Source organism: Melanostigma gelatinosum (genome assembly GCF_949748355.1).
Source record: "Melanostigma gelatinosum genome assembly, chromosome: 19".
NCBI lineage: Eukaryota > Metazoa > Chordata > Actinopteri > Perciformes > Zoarcidae > Melanostigma > Melanostigma gelatinosum.
In genome coordinates, this window is record NC_136652.1 from 22,293,193 (window position 1) to 22,313,192 (window position 20,000).

General features: G+C 45.9%; 1 protein-coding gene across 1 annotated transcript in view; it reads left to right on the top strand.

The window, feature by feature from the left end:
• asap2b (ArfGAP with SH3 domain, ankyrin repeat and PH domain 2b) overlaps positions 1-20,000 on the top strand; it is a 26,040-nt gene that overhangs the window by 2,870 nt on the left and 3,170 nt on the right. Inside the window, exons 2-25 of the mRNA XM_079291225.1 lie at positions 2,185-2,257; positions 3,645-3,787; positions 3,863-3,937; positions 4,936-4,985; positions 5,130-5,259; positions 5,343-5,428; positions 6,236-6,311; positions 8,857-8,943; positions 9,065-9,168; positions 11,137-11,206; positions 12,145-12,232; positions 12,306-12,354; positions 12,427-12,593; positions 13,371-13,504; positions 14,050-14,135; positions 15,593-15,782; positions 16,328-16,413; positions 16,514-16,629; positions 16,706-16,773; positions 17,320-17,427; positions 17,927-18,161; positions 19,118-19,222; positions 19,496-19,778; positions 19,980-20,000. The exon at positions 19,980-20,000 is cut by the window's right edge and continues 38 nt beyond it. Of these exons, the coding sequence (XP_079147351.1) occupies positions 2,185-2,257; positions 3,645-3,787; positions 3,863-3,937; positions 4,936-4,985; positions 5,130-5,259; positions 5,343-5,428; positions 6,236-6,311; positions 8,857-8,943; positions 9,065-9,168; positions 11,137-11,206; positions 12,145-12,232; positions 12,306-12,354; positions 12,427-12,593; positions 13,371-13,504; positions 14,050-14,135; positions 15,593-15,782; positions 16,328-16,413; positions 16,514-16,629; positions 16,706-16,773; positions 17,320-17,427; positions 17,927-18,161; positions 19,118-19,222; positions 19,496-19,778; positions 19,980-20,000 (2,630 nt within the window). The remainder of the gene's footprint in view (positions 1-2,184; positions 2,258-3,644; positions 3,788-3,862; positions 3,938-4,935; positions 4,986-5,129; positions 5,260-5,342; positions 5,429-6,235; positions 6,312-8,856; positions 8,944-9,064; positions 9,169-11,136; positions 11,207-12,144; positions 12,233-12,305; positions 12,355-12,426; positions 12,594-13,370; positions 13,505-14,049; positions 14,136-15,592; positions 15,783-16,327; positions 16,414-16,513; positions 16,630-16,705; positions 16,774-17,319; positions 17,428-17,926; positions 18,162-19,117; positions 19,223-19,495; positions 19,779-19,979) is intronic.

A 20,000-nucleotide genomic window follows, 5' to 3' on the forward strand; every position in this document is an offset into this window, starting at 1 on the left:
TGAATGATTCTTTACAAGTTGTTTTTAACGTTGAGGCGACTCTGCTGGTCCCTGACTCTGCTGGTCCCTGACTGTGTTGGTCCCAACTCTACTGGTCCCTGACTCTGCTGGTCCTGACTCTACTGGTCCCTGACTCTGCTGGTCCTGACTCTGTTGGTCCCTGACTCTGCTGGTCCTGACTCTACTGGTCCCTGACTCTGCTGGTCCTGACTCTGCTGGTCCCTGACTCTGCTGGTCCTGACTCTGCTGGTCCCTGACTCTGCTGGTCCCTGACTCTGCTGGTCCCTGACTCTGCTGGTCCTGACTCTGCTGGTCCTGACTCTGCTGATCCCTGACTCTGCTGGTCCTGACTCTGCTGGTCCCTGACTCTGCTGGTCCCTGACTCTGCTGGTCCCTGACTCTGCTGGTCCCTGACTCTACTGGTCCCTGACTCTGCTGGTCCTGACTCTACTGGTCCCTGACTCTGCTGGTCCTGACTCTGTTGGTCCCTGACTCTGCTGGTCCTGACTCTACTGGTCCCTGACTCTGCTGGTCCTGACTCTGTTGGTCCCTGACTCTGCTGGTCCTGACTCTACTGGTCCCTGACTCTGCTGGTCCTGACTCTGTTGGTCCCTGACTCTACTGGTCCCTGACTCTACTGGTCCCTGACTCTGCTGGTCCCTGACTGTGCTGGTCCCTGACTCTACTGGTCCCTGACTCTACTGGTCCCTGACTCTACTGGTCCCTGACTCTACTGGTCCCTGACTCTACTGGTCCTGACTCTGCTGGTCCCTGACTCTGCTGGTCCCTGACCGTGCTGGTCCCTGACCGTGTTGGTCCCTGACTCTACTGGTCCCTGACTCTACTGGTCCCTGACTCTGCTGGTCCTGACTCTGCTGGTCCCTGACTCTGCTGGTCCCTGACCGTGCTGGTCCCTGACCGTGTTGGTCCCTGACTCTACTGGTCCCTGACTGTGTTGGTCCCTGACCGTGTTGGTCCCTGACCGTGCTGGTCCCTGACTCTACTGGTCCCTGACTGTGTTGGTCCCTGACTGTGTTGGTCCCTGACTGTGCTGGTCCCTGACCGTGCTGGTCCCTGACTGTGTTGGTCCCTGACTCTACTGGTCCCTGACTGTGCTGGTCCCTGACTGTGCTGGTCCCTGACTCTACTGGTCCCTGACTGTGTTGGTCCCTGACCGTGCTGGTCCCTGACCGTGCTGGTCCCTGACTCTACTGGTCCCTGACTCTACTGGTCCCTGACTCTGCTGGTCCTGACTCTGTTGGTCCCTGACTCTACTGGTCCCTGACTCTACTGGTCCCTGACTCTGTTGGTCCTGACTCTGTTGGTCCCTGACTCTACTGGTCCCTGACTCTACTGGTCCCTGACTCTACTGGTCCCTGACTCTGCTGGTCCTGACTCTGTTGGTCCCTGACTCTGCTGGTCCTGACTCTGTTGGTCCCTGACTCTACTGGTCCCTGACTCTGTTGGCCCCTGACTGTGCTGGTCCTGACTCTGCTGGTCCTGACTCTGTTGGTCCCTGACTCTGCTGGTCCTGACTCTGTTGGTCCCTGACTCTACTGGTCCCTGACTGTGTTGGTCCCTGACTGTGTTGGTCCCTGACTCTGCTGGTCCTGACTCTGCTGGTCCTGACTCTGCTGGTCCCTGACTCTGCTGGTCCCTGACTGTGCTGGTCCTGACTCTGCTGGTCCTGACTGTGCTGGTCCCTGACTGTGCTGGTCCTGACTCTACTGGTCCCTGACTCTACTGGTCCCTGACTCTACTGGTCCCTGACCGTGCTGGTCCCTGACTGTGCTGGTCCCTGACTCTACTGGTCCCTGACTCTACTGGTCCCTGACTCTGCTGGTCCTGACTCTGTTGGTCCCTGACTCTGTTGGTCCCTGACTCTGCTGGTCCCTGACTGTGCTGGTCCTGACTCTACTGGTCCCTGACTCTACTGGTCCCTGACTCTACTGGTCCCTGACTCTACTGGTCCCTGACTCTACTGGTCCCTGACCGTGCTGGTCCCTGACTGTGTTGGTCCCTGACTCTACTGGTCCCTGACTCTACTGGTCCCTGACTCTGCTGGTCCTGACTCTGCTGGTCCTGACTCTACTGGTCCCTGACTGTGTTGGTCCCTGACTCTGTTGGTCCCTGACTCTGCTGGTCCTGACTCTGCTGGTCCTGACTCTGCTGGTCCCCCTTCAGGCTCTGGACGTGGACCGATCAGTTCTGTACAAGATCAAGAAGTCGGTGAAGTCCATCAACACGTCTGGTCTCGGTGAGTGACTCACTTTCACCTCAGTCGGCTCTAAAAATACCAAACGTCTACACAGGAAGTGACACGCAGAGACGCTCTGCGTGTCACTTCCTGTCTGCTGGTAGCGCCGTCCAATCGGAGACAAACTGTGTGTGTGTATATGTGTATATATATATTATTATTATTATTATTATTAAATATATGTTTAAATACCAGCTGGTGTGAACATCAGAACTACTGTCGTAGTTTAACTTTAGACGGTTTAGAAAGAATCTTTAAAAGGAAGTTAAGCTTCCAGCAGTCCAGACCAGGAGACCAGAACCCACAGAGACCAGAGACCAGGAGAACAGAACCCACAGAGACCAGAGACCAGGAGACCAGAACCCACAGAGACCAGGAGACCAGAACCCACAGAGACCAGGAGACCAGAACCCACAGAGACCAGGAGACCGGAACCCACAGAGACAAGAAGACCGGAACCCACAGAGACCAGAGACCAGGAGACCAGAACCCACAGAGACCAGAGACCAGGAGACCAGAACCCACAGAGACCAGAGACCAGGAGACCAGAACCCACAGAGACCAGAAGACCGGAACCCACAGAGACAAGAAGACCGGAACCCACAGAGACCAGAGACCAGGAGACCAGAACCCACAGAGACCAGAGACCAGGAGACCAGAACCCACAGAGACCAGAGACCAGGAGACCAGAACCCACAGAGACCAGAGACCAGGAGACCAGAACCCACAGAGACCAGAAGACCGGAACCCACAGAGACAAGAAGACCGGAACCCACAGAGACCAGAGACCAGGAGACCGGAACCCACAGAGACCAGAGACCAGGAGACCAGAACCCACAGAGACCAGAGACCAGGAGACCAGAACCCACAGAGACCAGGAGACCAGAACCCACAGACAAGAAGACCAGAACCCACAGAGACCAGAGACCAGGAGACCAGAACCCACAGAGACCAGCAGCGCAGCAGCAGCTCATCGAGGTCTTCGTCAGTGGGAGTGTGCTGCTTTGTGTTCAGACAGGTGGAGTCTCACCTCCACACATTCCTGTCATAGCAGCGTCCCGTCCCAGCATGCCGAGCGAGAGAGGACAGCGTCATGAAGAGACATGTCCGTGATGTCGGATCTGAAGAAGAAGAAACGTGACTTTTGAATATATATAATATAACATATGGACATGATATATATATGTGTATATATACATATATACGTGTGTGTGTGTGTGTGTGCGTGCGTGCGTGTGTGTGTGTGTGTATATATCTCTTCACTATCTGTGCTCAGTGTGTGACTGCATCAGGAATACATGTTTCATCTACACGCGTGTGCTGTGTCTCCATGACGGTGGGAGCATGTGAAAGCCCCTCATGGTCATGGTCTCCTCTCTGGTTCCAGCTCATGTGGACCACGAGGAGCAGTACGTCCAGTCCATGGACAAGTTCGGAGACTGCGTCTGCCGGGAGGACGGCGAGGTCGGCTCGGCCTTCCTCAAGTTCTCCGTCTTCACCAAAGAGCTGACGGCCCTCTTCAAGAACCTGGTGAGGGTCCGACCTCACGGCTCCGTCCGGCTCTGGGGTTCCCTCTGCGCTCTAACGTCACTTCCTGTTTTACAGCTGCAGAACATGAACAACATCATCACCTTCCCTCTGGACAGCCTGCTGAAGGGAGACCTGAAGGGAGTCAAAGGGGTGAGTGTCCGTCAGAGAGGGAGGAGCTTAACCAGCTGGTTAATCCATCGCCTGCTCTTTAACATGTCAGCAAACGGGAGGGACGGTGGCCCTGAGGGCTCAACACGTCCTCGTCATCACATTTTCCCCAGAAGGAAACCTCCGGTTCTTTAAGTGAAGTCAGCTGCATTCTCTCTAGTGTCCACCAGGGGGCGACTCCTCTGGTTGTATAGAAGTCTATAGAAAATGACTCTACTTCTCTCTTGATTTATTACCTCAGTAAACATTGTAAACATGAGTTTATGTCTCAATCTCTAGTTTCAAGTCTTCTTCAATACAGCATGATGTTCATTTAGTACATTATGGTCCATTTAGAGTCACACAGACCATAAAGCAGGGGATGCTTTAGGGCGGGGCTACACGTGATTGACAGGTCTCTAATAGACCATAAAGCAGGGGATGCTTTAGGGCGGGGCTACACAGTGATTGACAGGTCTCTAATAGACCATAAAGCAGGGGATGCTTTAGGGCGGGGCTACACGCTGATTGACAGGTCTCTAATAGACCATAAAGCAGGGGATGCTTTAGGGCGGGGCTACACAGTGATTGACAGGTCTCTAATAGACCATAAAGCAGGGGATGCTTTAGGGCGGGGCTACACAGTGATTGACAGGTCTCTAATAGACCATAAAGCAGGGGATGCTTTATAGTCTATTTAGAGTCAGAAGGATTCAAATCATTAGTTATTTACATTGTTGGATCTGGAACCATCATGAATAACTTCATCATGAATGGCTTCACACTCATTAAATGTGCTGATTGATGAACGGACTAATCGACTCAGTGAGAAACTAAAGTCATCAGATAAACGTAGAGAAGTAGAAAGTGTAATAAATGTGTAATAAAGGGTTTTTATGAGTTATCACCGCTGCATATTTCCAGAGTCTCTGTGTTGTTGTTGTGAATGAATGCTGTGATGTGATTGGTCGGTCTGACAGTGAAGTCACTTCCTCTTTCAGGACCTGAAGAAGCCGTTCGACAAATCCTGGAAGGACTACGAGACCAAACTGTGAGAACACAAAGGTTCACGTCTGTAATGAAGTAATCCACGTGTAGTAAGCGGCTCAGACCAGTAAGGACTCATCGCTGTGATGAGTCCTCCACGTGAACCGGACCAGATGTTCTAGCGTGGCGTCTTGTGTTCCTCCTGCAGAGCAAAGATCGAGAAGGAGAAGCGTGAGCACGCCAAGCAGCACGGCATGATCCGCACCGAGTTCAGCGGAGGAGAGATCGCCGAGGAGATGGAGAAGGAGAGGCAGCTCTTCCAGCTGCAGATGTGCGAGGTGAAGATGAAGAGCACGAGGCGATGAAGACCTGCGGCGGCTCCGAGCGGCGAGGAGTTAACGTGTCCGGTTTCTCTCCTCAGTACCTGCTGAAGGTGAACGAGATCAAAGTGAAGAAGGGCGTCGACTTCCTCCAGAACCTCGTCAAGTACTTCCACGCGCAGTGCAAGTAGGTCCACATCATGTATACGAACAATAATGATAACAATAATAACATATATAACAGTATAATAACAATTATATTTCATAATAATAATTATATATGTAATAATCATGTATAATAATAATCATATATAATAATCATGTATAATAATAATTATATATAATAATAATATAATATATATTAATAATATATATAATAATAATATATATATATAATTATTTTATTTTATTTTTTATTTAAGATTTTATTTGTACAGGGACAGTTCACATTAATCGACAGCACACATTAATAAAAACATGACTGTAAATGTGACAGTGTTAGCTAAAAAAGCTAATTTTCAACCGTTGTCCCTGGGCACGGTGTTAAAAGCCGCTAAATCATGTATAATAACAATTATATATAATAATAATTATATATATAATAATATATATATATAATAATCATGCATAATAATAATATATATAATAATTATATATATATATAATAATATATATAATAATAATATATATAATAATAATATATATATAATAATCATGTATAACATTAATCATATACAATAATAATATATGTATAATATTATTCATATATATATATATTAGTATTTACTCAAATGTAGATGTTTAAGACTTCCTGTTTCTGAATCTTCTAAAACAAACTGACATGTCTTGGTAAAGTCCTCAGACATGTAACTAATGTGTACTCAGTATAATCCTGATAATGTATATATAATATAATCTTTGTTCTGTCGAGGGAACAGCTCTCTAGCTCCTCCTCTTCCTGTCTGCTCACGAAATGTTTCTCTCTGTTCTTCAGCTTCTTCCAGGACGGACTGAACGCTGTGGAGACTCTCAGACCGTCTGTGGAGAAGCTGACCACAGAGCTGACCACGGTGAGACCAAGTACTAGTACCACGAAGCCAAGTACTGCATTCAAAGGACAAGATGTACCTCTGAGGTGTAGTACAGTATAAAGTACAACATGTACATCTGAGGTGTAGTGCAGTATAAAGTACAATATGTACCTCTGAGATGTAGTACAGTATAAAGTACAATATGTACCTCTGAGATGTAGTACAGTATAAAGTACAATATGTACCTCTGAGATGTAGTACAGTATAAAGTACAGTATGTACCTCTGAGATGTAGTACAGTATAAAGTACAATATGTACCTCTGAGATGTAGTACAGTATAAAGTACAGTATGTACCTCTGAGATGTAGTACAGTATAAAGTACAGTATGTACCTCTGAGATGTAGTACAGTATAAAGTACAGTATGTACCTCTGAGATGTAGTACAGTATAAAGTACAATATGTACCTCTGAGATGTAGTACAGTATAAAGTACAGTATGTACCTCTGAGGTGTAGTACAGTATAAAGTACAATATGTACCTCTGAGATGTAGTACAGTATAAAGTACAGTATGTACCTCTGAGATGTAGTACAGTATAAAGTACAGTATGTACCTCTGAGATGTAGTACAGTATAAAGTACAGTATGTACCTCTGAGATGTAGTACAGTATAAAGTACAGTATGTACCTCTGAGATGTATTACAGTATAAAGTACAATATGTACCTCTGAGATGTAGTACAGTATAAAGTACAGTATGTACCTCTGAGATGTAGTACAGTATAAAGTACAGTATGTACCTCTGAGATGTAGTACAGTATAAAGTACAGTATGTACCTCTGAGATGTATTACAGTATAAAGTACAGTATGTACCTCTGAGATGTAGTACAGTATAAAGTACAGTATGTACCTCTGAGATGTAGTACAGTATAAAGTACAGTATGTACCTCTGAGATGTAGTACAGTATAAAGTACTATATGTACCTCTGAGATGTAGTACAGTATAAAGTACAGTATGTACCTCTGAGATGTAGTACAGTATAAAGTACAGTATGTACCTCTGAGATGTAGTACAGTATAAAGTACAGTATGTACCTCTGAGATGTAGTACAGTATAAAGTACAGTATGTACCTCTGAGGTGTAGTACAGTATAAAGTACAACATGTACCTCTGAGATGTAGTACAGTATAAAGTACAACATGTACCTCTGAGATGTAGTACAGTATAAAGTACAATATGTACCTCTGAGATGTAGTACAGTATAAAGTACAATATGTACCTCTGAGGTGTAGTACAGTATAAAGTACAATATGTACCTCTGAGGTGTAGTACAGTATAAAGTACATTATGTACCTCTGAGATGTAGTACAGTATAAAGTACAACATGTACCTCTGAGATGTAGTACAGTATAAAGTACAATATGTACCTCTGAGATGTAGTACAGTATAAAGTACAATATGTACCTCTGAGGTGTAGTACAGTATAAAGTACAATATGTACCTCTGAGATGTAGTACAGTATAAAGTACAGTATGTACCTCTGAGATGTAGTACAGTATAAAGTACAATATGTACCTCTGAGGTGTAGTACAGTATAAAGTACAGTATGTACCTCTGAGATGTAGTACAGTATAAAGTACAATATGTACCTCTGAGGTGTAGTACAGTATAAAGTACATTATGTACCTCTGAGATGTAGTACAGTATAAAGTACAATATGTACCTCTGAGATGTAGTACAGTATAAAGTACAGTATGTACCTCTGAGGTGTAGTACAGTATAAAGTACAGTATGTACCTCTGAGATGTAGTACAGTATAAAGTACAATATGTACCTCTGAGATGTAGTACAGTATAAAGTACAGTATGTACCTCTGAGGTGTAGTACAGTATAAAGTACAGTATGTACCTCTGAGATGTAGTACAGTATAAAGTACAGTATGTACCTCTGAGATGTAGTACAGTATAAAGTACAGTATGTACCTCTGAGGTGTAGTACAGTATAAAGTACAACATGTACCTGAGATGTAGTACAGTATGTACCTCTGAGATGTAGTACAGTATAAAGTACAGTATGTACCTCTGAGGTGTAGTACAGTATAAAGTACAGTATGTACCTCTGAGATGTAGTACAGTATAAAGTACAACATGTACCTCTGAGATGTAGTACAGTATAAAGTACAGTATGTAGCTCTGAGATGTAGTACAGTATAAAGTACAGTATGTACCTCTGAGATGTAGTACAGTATAAAGTACAGTATGTACCTCTGAGGTGTAGTACAGTATAAAGTACAACATGTACCTGAGATGTAGTACAGTATGTACCTCTGAGATGTAGTACAGTATAAAGTACAGTATGTACCTCTGAGGTGTAGTACAGTATAAAGTACAACATGTACCTCTGAGATGTAGTACAGTATAAAGTACAGTATGTAGCTCTGAGATGTAGTACAGTATAAAGTACAGTATGTACCTCTGAGATGTAGTACAGTATAAAATACATCAACTACCTGAAACACCACAGCGGTCACAGTATCGTGTGTGATGAGCATCAGTTTGCGTCTCTTCTTCTGTGGTGTTCAGATTAAGCAGACTCAGGACGGGGAGAGGAAACAGCTGACTCAGCTCCGAGATGTCCTGAAGGCGTCTCTGCAGTCGGAGCAGAAGGAGGTGAGAGACTCTGCGTACATTTGTACTTTTAAACACCTTCGAGGACCTCTGCAGGGTGCCAGCAGGGCTTTGGACTACAAACATGGCGGTTGAAGTTGTTTTGTCTCCCGCTCCTCCGCAGGACGCTCAGGCCAAGCAGAGCGCCGGCTACAGCCTCCACCAGCTGCAGGGCAACAAGGCTCACGGCACCGAGTGCTCCGGAGTCCTCTACAAGAGGAGTGAGGGGTGAGTGAACTCAAAGTCCCAGAATGCAACAGGACCATAACCTCCTGGAAGGCCTTCGCACCAACACAATGCAGATTGGTATTAATTAGTCCCGTAATCAATTAATCGATGGTTAGAAAATAAATGTGAAACTATTTCTATGACTGAAGTCATTTTTACATTTGATGGTTCCAGATTTAATACAAATAATTTTAATGATTTGAATTCATTATTTTAGATAATTTGAGGTTTAGACAAAAGAAAAAAAGTTTATAAAATGTCGTTCTGTTCCAATTTATTTTCCTTTAATTATTCTACTAAATAATCCGAAAAGTGAAGGAAAATCAGCAAACCGTGAAATTCATTGTGTCATGAAAAATACTTAATACTTAAATTGACTAAATACATGAAAATAAATGAGGGAAGAATCCTAAAACATGAGCTTATAAAAAAATAATTTGAGGGATTATCACTATGAGATGAGTATGTTTAATACTACGAGATGAGTATGTTTAATACTACGAGATGAGTATGTTTAATACTACGAGATGAGTATGTTTAATACTACGAGATGAGTGTGCTTAATACTACGAGATGAGTGTGCTTAATACTACGAGATGAGTGTGCTTAATACTACGAGATGAGTGTGTTTAATACTACGAGATGAGTATGTTTAATACTACGAGATGAGTGTGTTTAATACTACGAGATGAGTGTGCTTAATACTACGAGATGAGTGTGCTTAATACTACGAGATGAGTGTGTTTAATACTACGAGATGAGTATGTTTAATACTACGAGATGAATATGTTTAATACTACGAGATGAATATGTTTAATACTACGAGATGAGTGTGCTTAATACTACGAGATGAGTGTGTTTAATACTACGAGATGAGTATGTTTAATACTACGAGATGAGTGTGTTTAATACTACGAGATGAGTGTGTTTAATACTACGAGATGAGTATGTTTAATACTACGAGATGAGTGTGTTTAATACTACGAGATGAGTGTGTTTAATACTACGAGATGAGTGTGTTTAATACTACGAGATGAATGTGTTTAATACTACGAGATGAGTATGTTTAATACTACGAGATGAGTGTGTTTAATACTACGAGATGAATGTGTTTAATACTACGAGATGAATGTGTTTAATACTACAAGATGAATGTGTTTAATACTACGAGATGAATGTGTTTAATACTACGAGATGAATGTGTTTAATACTACGAGATGAGTGTGTTTAATACTACGAGATGAGTGTGTTTAATACTACGAGATGAGTGTGTTTAATACTACGAGATGAGTGTGTTTGATACTACGAGATGAGTATGTTTAATACTACGAGATGAATATGTTTAATACTACGAGATGAGTATGTTTAATACTACGAGATGAGTATGTTTAATACTACGAGATGAGTATGTTTAATACTACGAGATGAATATGTTTAATACTACGAGATGAGTATGTTTAATACTACGAGATGAGTATGTTTAATACTACGAGATGAATATGTTTAATACTTCGAGATGAATATGTTTAATACTACGAGATGAATATGTTTAATACTACGAGATGAGTATGTTTAATACTTCGAGATGAATATGTTTAATACTACGAGATGAATATGTTTAATACTACGAGATGAGTATGTTTAATACTACGAGATGAGTATGTTTAATACTACGAGATGAATATGTTTAATACTTCGAGATGAATATGTTTAATACTACGAGATGAATATGTTTAATACTACGAGATGAGTATGTTTAATACTACGAGATGAATATGTTTAATACTACGAGATGAGTATGTTTAATACTACGAGATGAGTATGTTTAATACTACGAGATGAGTATGTTTAATACTACGAGATGAATATGTTTAATACTACGAGATGAGTATGTTTAATACTACGAGATGAGTATGTTTAATACTACGAGATGAGTATGTTTAACCAGTATTGGCGTGTCGTCCTCAGACTGAGGAAGGTTTGGCAGAAGAGGAAGTGCTCGGTGAAAAACGGTTTCCTGACCATCTGCCACGGCACGGTAAAACGCCACATCCTCTCCTCCTATTGGTCCTCCTGCATGACAAGCTCCGCCCCCCTGCCTGCATGTCCACCAATTAAAACACTTCTTCTTCTTCTGGGGTTTCACTTTTTATTTCAAATGGGCAAAAGACAAGAATTCATTTTAGTTTTTTCATTCAGCTTCTTATTTTTTGTTTTGTTCCTTCTTTCTTTTATTTTGAAGTTTTTACATGAAGAGTCAAACGGCGAATCAGGACAGAGCAAGCAGCAGAGGAAGAGAAACAGGAGGAGGAGGAAGAGCATAAGGAGGAGGATGACAGAGAGAAGGGTGGGGGGGGTCTGTTATTAATTATTGATTTCGCATCTCTGCTTCAGCTCTCACAAACACAAAGCTCTGGGTTAAAATAATCCGTAATAATCAACAAGTGCTTCTTATTGAGGACTTTATGTTCAAAACACCTGTGTTATCCTTGGTGGGACGTGTCCCGTGTGGAAGTGTCCCTGAGAAGACACTGAACCTAACGGCTCCCCGGGCGCCTGTCGCAGGCAGCCCACTGCTCCCTGATAGTACTGATGGGTCAAGTGCAGAGACAGATTTCCCCCTTAACGAGATAAATATAGTATAATAAAATAAAAACAAATTTCCAGAGCCCATTCCTGGTCCTCAGAGGATGAACCCTTTTGATGTTTCAGAGCCGACAACTTGTCAATCACAACTAGTTCCTCAGTGGGTGACAGATTATATTACCAGTAAAATGGTGTGAAATACAGTCACAGTGGTGCTTTGAGCTAAATGCTAACGTTAGCGTCTCGCATTGTTAGCGCCTTAGCCTAGCGTGTTAGCATTAGCTAAATCATCAGCAAACCCAGCTGAGGTCGTGTTGCTCCGTGTGGTTGTTTAGCTCGTCATGTTCGACGTAGAACACTTTCAGTTTGTCGTAACAACTTGTCTCTCAGGCCAACGCACCGCCGGCCAAACTCAACCTGCTCACCTGCCAGGTGAAGAGGAACCCGGAGGAGAAGAAGAGCTTCGACCTGTTCTCACGTAAGCTGCTCTCTCCTCTCAGATGTGTAGCGTCCTGTTCAGATCCTCCCGTCTCACTCTCTGTCTCCTCCAGACGACCGGACCTATCACTTCCAGGCCGAGGACGAAGCCGAGTGTCAGGTGTAAGTAGTGCACAATGACCCCCCCCCCGTTTGATCTCTGACCTCTGACCCGCTGTGTTGGTGTCTGTGCAGCTGGGTGTCGGTGCTGCAGAACAGTAGAGAGGAGGCGCTGAACAAAGCGTTCAAAGGCGACCAGGACGAAGGAGAGAACAACATCGTCCAGGAGCTGACGAGAGCCATCGTAGGAGAGGTGAAGAGGATGAGCGGCAACGACGGCTGCTGTGACTGCGGGGCGCACGGTATGTACTGCTGGTACTAGTACTACAGTACTACAGTACTGTAGTACTAGTACTAATACTAACTACTAACTGATACTGCTAAGAACTTGTTAAGCCCAGAACTCGTTAAGTCCAGAACTCGTTAAGCCCAGAACTCGTTAAGACCAGAACTCGTTAAGTCCAGAACTTGTTAAGACCAGAACTCGTTAAGACCAGAACTCGTTAAGTCCAGAACTCGTTCAGACCAGAACTCGTTAAGACCAGAACTCGTTAAGTCCAGAACTCGTTAAGTCCAGAACTCGTTAAGACCAGAACTCGTTAAGTCCAGAACTCGTTAAGTCCAGAACTCGTTAAGACCAGAACTCGTTAAGACCAGAACTCGTTAAGTCCAGAACTCGTTAAGCCCAGAACTCGTTAAGTCCAGAACTCGTTCAGACCAGAACTCGTTAAGCCCAGAACTCGTTAAGCCCAGAACTCGTTCAGACCAGAACTCGTTCAGACCAGAACTCGTTAAGACCAGAACTCGTTAAGTCCAGAACTCGTTAAGTCCAGAACTCGTTAAGACCAGAACTCGTTAAGTACTCTATGTGGAGGTAAAATAACATTTACCTTCTTCAGCTGTTGGTTCTTCTGGTCAGAAGAGATTCTGGAGGATGAAGATTCTGCTGTTTAACAGTAACGTAAACACTTTGTTGGTTTTGTTGCTAACGAGACACCTGGGCCCACCTTCTCCGTCTGGACTACATACGTGAACGTAACATGGTGGCCTTTAAAAACCTCCATCCTCTGCTCCGTCAGGTCCCACCTGGCTGTCCACCAACCTCGGGGTGCTGATCTGTATCGAGTGCTCTGGGATCCACAGGGAGATGGGGGTCCACTACTCCAGGATCCAGAGCCTGGACCTGGACGTGCTGGGGACCTCCGAGCTGCTGGTGAGTCCACTTCACTGTCCCCAGAGGAGTAACGGAAATCAGAGCGTCGAGGCAGGGCGGAGTGATGAGATGAGTTTTCATTTGTGTCTGTCAATAACATATTATCTACAATTTTAGGAACAAGCATGATCTAAATATTTCGAGAAAAAACTTTCAAGAATAAAGTTTTTAAAAATGTTAATAATTAAAAAACTAAATGAGTTGTAAGAATGTAACTTCATATCACAAGATCATGATTTTATTCATTTCTTTATTCATTTTTTGAATATATTGTAAATTGTATAATATCAATGTAGATGTAATATAATAGATGTATATTTATATTAAATGAATATGCTACAAATATGATTTTGTGACAGTTTGATTTTCTTAGAATTCATCCCTCATATTTGATAAACTCCTGGTATTCTGTGACATTAATTGATTTAGAAACGTTATTAATTAAAGACAGTAGAGGGTTGCAGGTCTGCAGTGAACCCACCAGGAAGCATATGTTTTACTTCAGGAAGGAGCCGCAGTGACCAACCTCACATGTTGTGTTTTAGTTGGCGAAGAACGTGGGAAACGCCAGCTTCAACGAGATCATGGAGGCAGATCTGTCAGTCACCAAACCGGATCCCACCAGTGACATGTTAGTGACATGTTAGTGACATATGACTGATGTGTTAGTGATGTATGACTGAAGTGGTAGTGACATGTTAGTGACATGTTAGTGACATATGACTGACGTGTTGGGGACGTTTTAGTGACATATGACTGACATGTTAGTGACGTGTTAGTGACGTTTTAGTGACGTTTTAGTGACATATGACTGACATGTTAGTGACGTTTTAGTGACGTTTTAGTGACATATGACTGACATGTTAGTGACGTTTTAGTGACGTGTTAGTGACATATGACTGACGTATTAATGACGTGTTAGTGACGTTTTCGTGACATATGAGTGACGTTTTAGTGACGTGACGGTGCGAGTGACGGTGCGAGTGACGGTGCGATTGACGTGCGAGTGACGTGCGAGTGACGTGCGAGTGACGGTGCGAGTGACGTGCGAGTGACGGTGCGAGTGACGTGCGAGTGACGGTGCGAGTGACGGTGCGAGTGACGTGCGAGTGACGTGCGAGTGACGGTGCGAGTGGAGTGACGTGCGAGTGACGTGCGAGTGACGTGCGAGTGACGTGCGAGTGACGTGCGAGTGACGTGCGAGTGACGTGCGAGTGACGTGCGAGTGACGTGCGAGTGACGTGCGAGTGACGTGCGAGTGACGTGCGAGTGACGTGCGAGTGACGTGCGAGTGACGGTGCGAGTGGAGTGACGTGCGAGTGACGTGCGAGTGACGTGCGAGTGACGTGCGAGTGACGTGCGAGTGACGGTGCGAGTGACGTGCGAGTGACGGTGCGAGTGGAGTGACGTGCGAGTGGAGTGACGTGCGAGTGACGTGCGAGTGACGGTGCGAGTGGAGTGACGGTGCGAGTGGAGTGACGTGCGAGTGACGGTGCGAGTGACGTGCGAGTGACGGTGCGAGTGGAGTGACGGTGCGAGTGGAGTGACGTGCGAGTGACGTGCGAGTGACGGTGCGAGTGGAGTGACGGTGCGAGTGGAGTGACGTGCGAGTGACGTGCGAGTGACGGTGCGAGTGACGTGCGAGTGACGTGCGAGTGACGTGCGAGTGACGTGCGAGTGACGTGCGAGTGACGGTGCGAGTGACGGTGCGAGTGACGTGACGGTGCGAGTGACGTGCGAGTGACGTGACGGTGCGAGTGACGGTGCGAGTGACGGTGCGAGTGACGTGACGGTGCGAGTGACGGTGCGAGTGACGTGACGGTGCGAGTGACGTGCGAGTGACGTGACGGTGCGAGTGACGTGACGGTGCGAGTGACGGTGCGAGTGACGTGCGAGTGACGTGACGGTGCGAGTGACGTGACGGTGCGAGTGACGGTGCGAGTGACGTGCGAGTGACGTGCGAGTGACGTGACGTGCGAGTGACGTGCGAGTGACGGTGCGAGTGACGTGCGAGTGACGGAGTGGACGGAGTGACGCAGAAGGAGATGTGAGATGATGACTCTCTCTGGTCTCCGGTTCTTCCTCCAGGCAGACGAGGAAGGACTTCATCACGGCCAAGTACACCGAGAAGCTCTTCGCTCGGCGGCTCTGTGCCGACGCGGCGTCCAGACTGCAGGTTCTGTACGAGGCCGTCAGGAACAGAGACATCCTGTCCCTGATCCAGGTCTACACAGAGGGGGTGGACCTGCAGGAGTCCATCCCACAGCCCAACGAACACGTAGGACTGCTGTTCTGATTTATTTTTGTTTTAAATGTCGGAACCAGGAGACAAAGTCAAAGCTTCACGTGTTAAAGCTGCATTCTCTCTAGTGACCACCAGGGGGCGACTCCTCTGGTTGTATAGAAGTCTATAGAAAATGACTCTACTTCTCTCTTGATTTATTCCCTCAGTAAACATTGTAAACATGAGTTTATGTCTCAATCTCTAGTTTCAAGTCTTCTTCAATACAGCATGATGTTCATTTAGTACATTATGGTCCATTTAGAGTCACACAGACCATAAAGCAGGGGATGCTTTAGGGCGGGGCTACACGCTGATTGACAGGTTGACACCAGAGACGTACACGGCGTCTCTACGTCACTCCTCCTCAGTCCAGATATGGTCACTTCCTGTTCACTGGTTGTAAAAAAAACAAGATGGCGACAGCCAACATGCTGAACTGGAGGCTTCAAGACGTCCACAAACCGATGAGACGTCCTCATGAAGACGTCCTCTTCTTCAGTCATTGGTTCAGAACAGTGAGCCGAGTTTGTTTCTGTCAGGAACCCGGAGAGACGGTGCTGCACCTGGCGGTCCGTATGGTCGACAGAAACTCCCTCCACATCGTGGACTTCCTCGCCCAAAACAGGTGACATCATCATTGTCATGATGAATTCTGCAGAAATAAATGCTTGAAAAGAGTCCACGGTGATATCCACACATGTATAGTCACACGAGGCGTGTTTCAGTGGGAACCTGGACAAGCAGACGGCCGGAGGAAGCACCGCGCTGCATTACTGCTGTCTGACGGACAAAAGCGAGTGTCTGAAGCTGCTGCTGAGAGGAAAAGCTTCAGTGTCCATCGGTAAGAACACGAACACTCGGAGAGACGCGGCCTCGCCGCACGTTTCTAATCGTCTGCTTGGATTTTATCTCCACAGCAAACGAAGCGGGAGAGACGCCGCTGGACATCGCCAAGCGCCTCCGACACCCTCTGTGTGAAGAGCAGGTGAGACTCTGCATCTGAGCTGAGCTGAGCTGAGCTAAGCTAAGCTAAGCTAAAGTAAACTCCTGAGCACTGAACCTGATCTGAATAAATGATAAAGAAGTGAAACTGAGTCGGGTTTCACAATAAAATGTCATTAAACAAAAACAAACTTAAACAGTTCAGACAATTCAAAGAAAGCTCAGCAACCGTAAATAAAGCTAAACCTTTCTATGCTAAGCTAATTCCAAAAAAGTGAAACTCTGATCGTTCAATATGTTTTAAATATATGTATCACATAAATATACTGAAGTTATATCAACAGAAAGACAGAAGAACTAAACTTCAGAAAGTGAAAGTTCTGTTAACCGTCACACACGTTACTCATCTTTACGTTTTATTCATGTATTTTATGCTGACAGTGTAGAATTAATACACTTTCTTTGACTACTTTTTGAGCTCCGAGGTTCATGTTTCAACCTTCAGGAACCGTATTTGAGACGACATAATGTCCGTGCGTCCGATACGGCTGTAAAGATGAAGATGAAGATTGATTTCTGTTCCTCTCAGCTGACTCAGGCTCAGACGGGGAAGTTTAACGTCCACGTTCACGTGGAGTACGAGTGGCGTCTCCAGAACGACGACATGGACGAGAGCGAGGACGAGATGGAGGACAAGGTCGGCCGGCTTCACGTTATTTTGCACGTTTTACTTTTCTGTGTAGTCGTTTCGTGTCATTTCTCAACGTTTTCTGTCTATTTTCAGTCACTTTGCTCCTCGTGGTCATTCGGTGGCTGTTTTTTCTCTCTCTGCAGTCGTGTTGTATCTATTGTCAGTGATTTTAAATCTCTCGGTGGTGTTTGTGTAAACCTGTGTTTTCGGTAGCTTTGCAGCCCTGTGTGGTCATACTGTGCTTTGTGTGTCTTTGTCATCGTTCTGTGTGTTTAACATTCTGTACGTCAGCGCTCTGATCGACCCTCAGTCTGAAGATCATCGACCTTCTGGATGAAATCATCCTCAGATGTTTAATAACCAGTTTAATGTTCTGATGAGAGCGAGGACCAGACGCAGGACGAGGTCGGCCAGCTGCACGTTGAGCAGCTTGTAGACACGAGGGCCGGTGAAGACGAGTAACTGTGTGTGTGTGTGTGTGTGTGTGTGTGTGTGTTAACCGCAGCCGATCCCCAACCGGCGTGAGGAGCGTCCGGTCAGCTGCTTGGTGCCGGCCAGCGGCTCCGTGCAGCCCAACCTGGCGTTGTTGGCCCGGGATGCCGCCTGCCTGGCGAGGGACAAACAGAGGCCTCAGGTGCCGAGCGTGATGATCAGCAACGAGACCTACGGCACCACGATGGACCTCAACCTGCCGCCGCCGGGACCGACGCCGCCGCTGCCCCCCAGAGGACCCACCAGAGGTCAGACCGCTTCACGTTCACTTTACTTCACAAAGACAGAGCGTTATGAAGGAGCCATACATGTCCTGATGAGACAACCATCAGCTGCAGCGCTGACCGGCTTCAGGCTCCTCCCGCAGGTCAAAGGTCAACAGCTCCTTTAAAGGGGGGGGGGCAAGCACCAGGCTCTGTCTCCACGTCTGTACGTCTATCCTCCACCTTCGTTTACGAAATATCTCCGTCCACATTAGATCAGGAGACGACCTCAAAGCGTCACGTGTTGAAGCTGCATTCTCTCTAGTGTCCACCAGGGGGCGGCTCCTCTGGTTCTATAGAAGTCTGAGAAGATGACTGATTTATTACGCCTTTTTTTTACGATTTATTGTCTTATTTTTTGTCCGTCGCCATCTTGTTTTTTCTCAACCAGTGAACAGGAAGTGATCATATCTGGACTGAGGAGTGACGTAGAGACGCCGTGTACGTCTCTATTAGAGACCTGTCAATCACAGTAGCCCCGCCCTAAAGCATCCCCTGCTTTATGGTCTGTGTGACTCTAAATGGACCATAATGTACTAAATGAACATCATGCTGTATTGAAGAAGACTTGAAACTAGAGATTGAGACATAAACTCATGTTTACAATGTTTACTGAGGGAATAAATCAAGAGAGAAGTAGAGTCATTTTCTATAGACTTCTATACAACCAGAGGAGTCGCCCCCTGGTGGACACTAGAGAGAATGCAGCTTTAACACGTGAAGCTCTGACTTCACTTAAAGAACCGGAGGTTGACGTCTGATGACATCACAGATACAAAGTAACCAGAGTGTTTTTTTTAAATACCCATTTTACTGATATAAAACTCAACAACCTTCTGTCGAGCTCTCTGATTGGTCACTGGTGTCCATCAACGTGTATCATCCAATACCTGGACAGAGTGAATGAACACGGAGACTTGAGGGTTTTTGTCGTCCTGCAGGTTCAGGAGCCGGTAAACCTGTTGCCATGGAAACCTTCGGGAGGCAGCGGTCGTCCTCCGACCCCCCCAACCCTCAAACCCCCGAGAGGAACTCCTCCATGTACGGTGAGTCAGGGACTTCCTGTCTGCGACAAAATAAAAGCCTCAATAGTCTCTTCAGACTTCAGCTGCTGTGAACTGCGAACACGTCGAGTCATCGATCGGTTGATCGGTCGATTGACAGGAAACGAAGCGTGAGGATCAGTTTTAAACGAGCACAAACATCTTCGTCTCCATGAAGGAATGAAGATCGAATCAATAACAAACCAGCTGTTGTATTATTTATTTACATTCACGTGTTGCTTCCTGTTGGTTGAATAAACTCTCCTCCTCTCCCAGTGCTCCCAGTAGCTCCTCCCCCTCCAGTAAACAAGAGGTCCAGCATGTTGGAGACCAAGACCATGTCAGCCAGGAACACCCCCCTCCCCCCTCTGCCTCCCCCACCAGCAGCAGGACTCCCTCCAGTCCCACCAGCACCCACCATCCCATCGCCACCCCATTACAAAGCCCCGCCCCTCCCACCACCAGTCCCCCTTCACCAGACCACCAGACCACTGGGACCACCAGGACCACTGGGACCACCAGGACCACCGGGACGCAAGTCCCCTAAATCACCCACCGGGTACGCACTGGACTGCACAGGACTGTAGTAATATGTAGTGGTCTGCAGAGGACCGTACTGGATTCTACTGGACTGTAGTGGACCGTACTGGACTGTATTAGACAGTTCTGGTCTGTACTGATGAATACTAGTTTGTACCAGCTGTTTCCAGTCACAACTGGTCTGAACTGGTCTGTAATGGGTTCACTTGTCTGATTTCAGATCAGTGAAGCGTCCTCCACA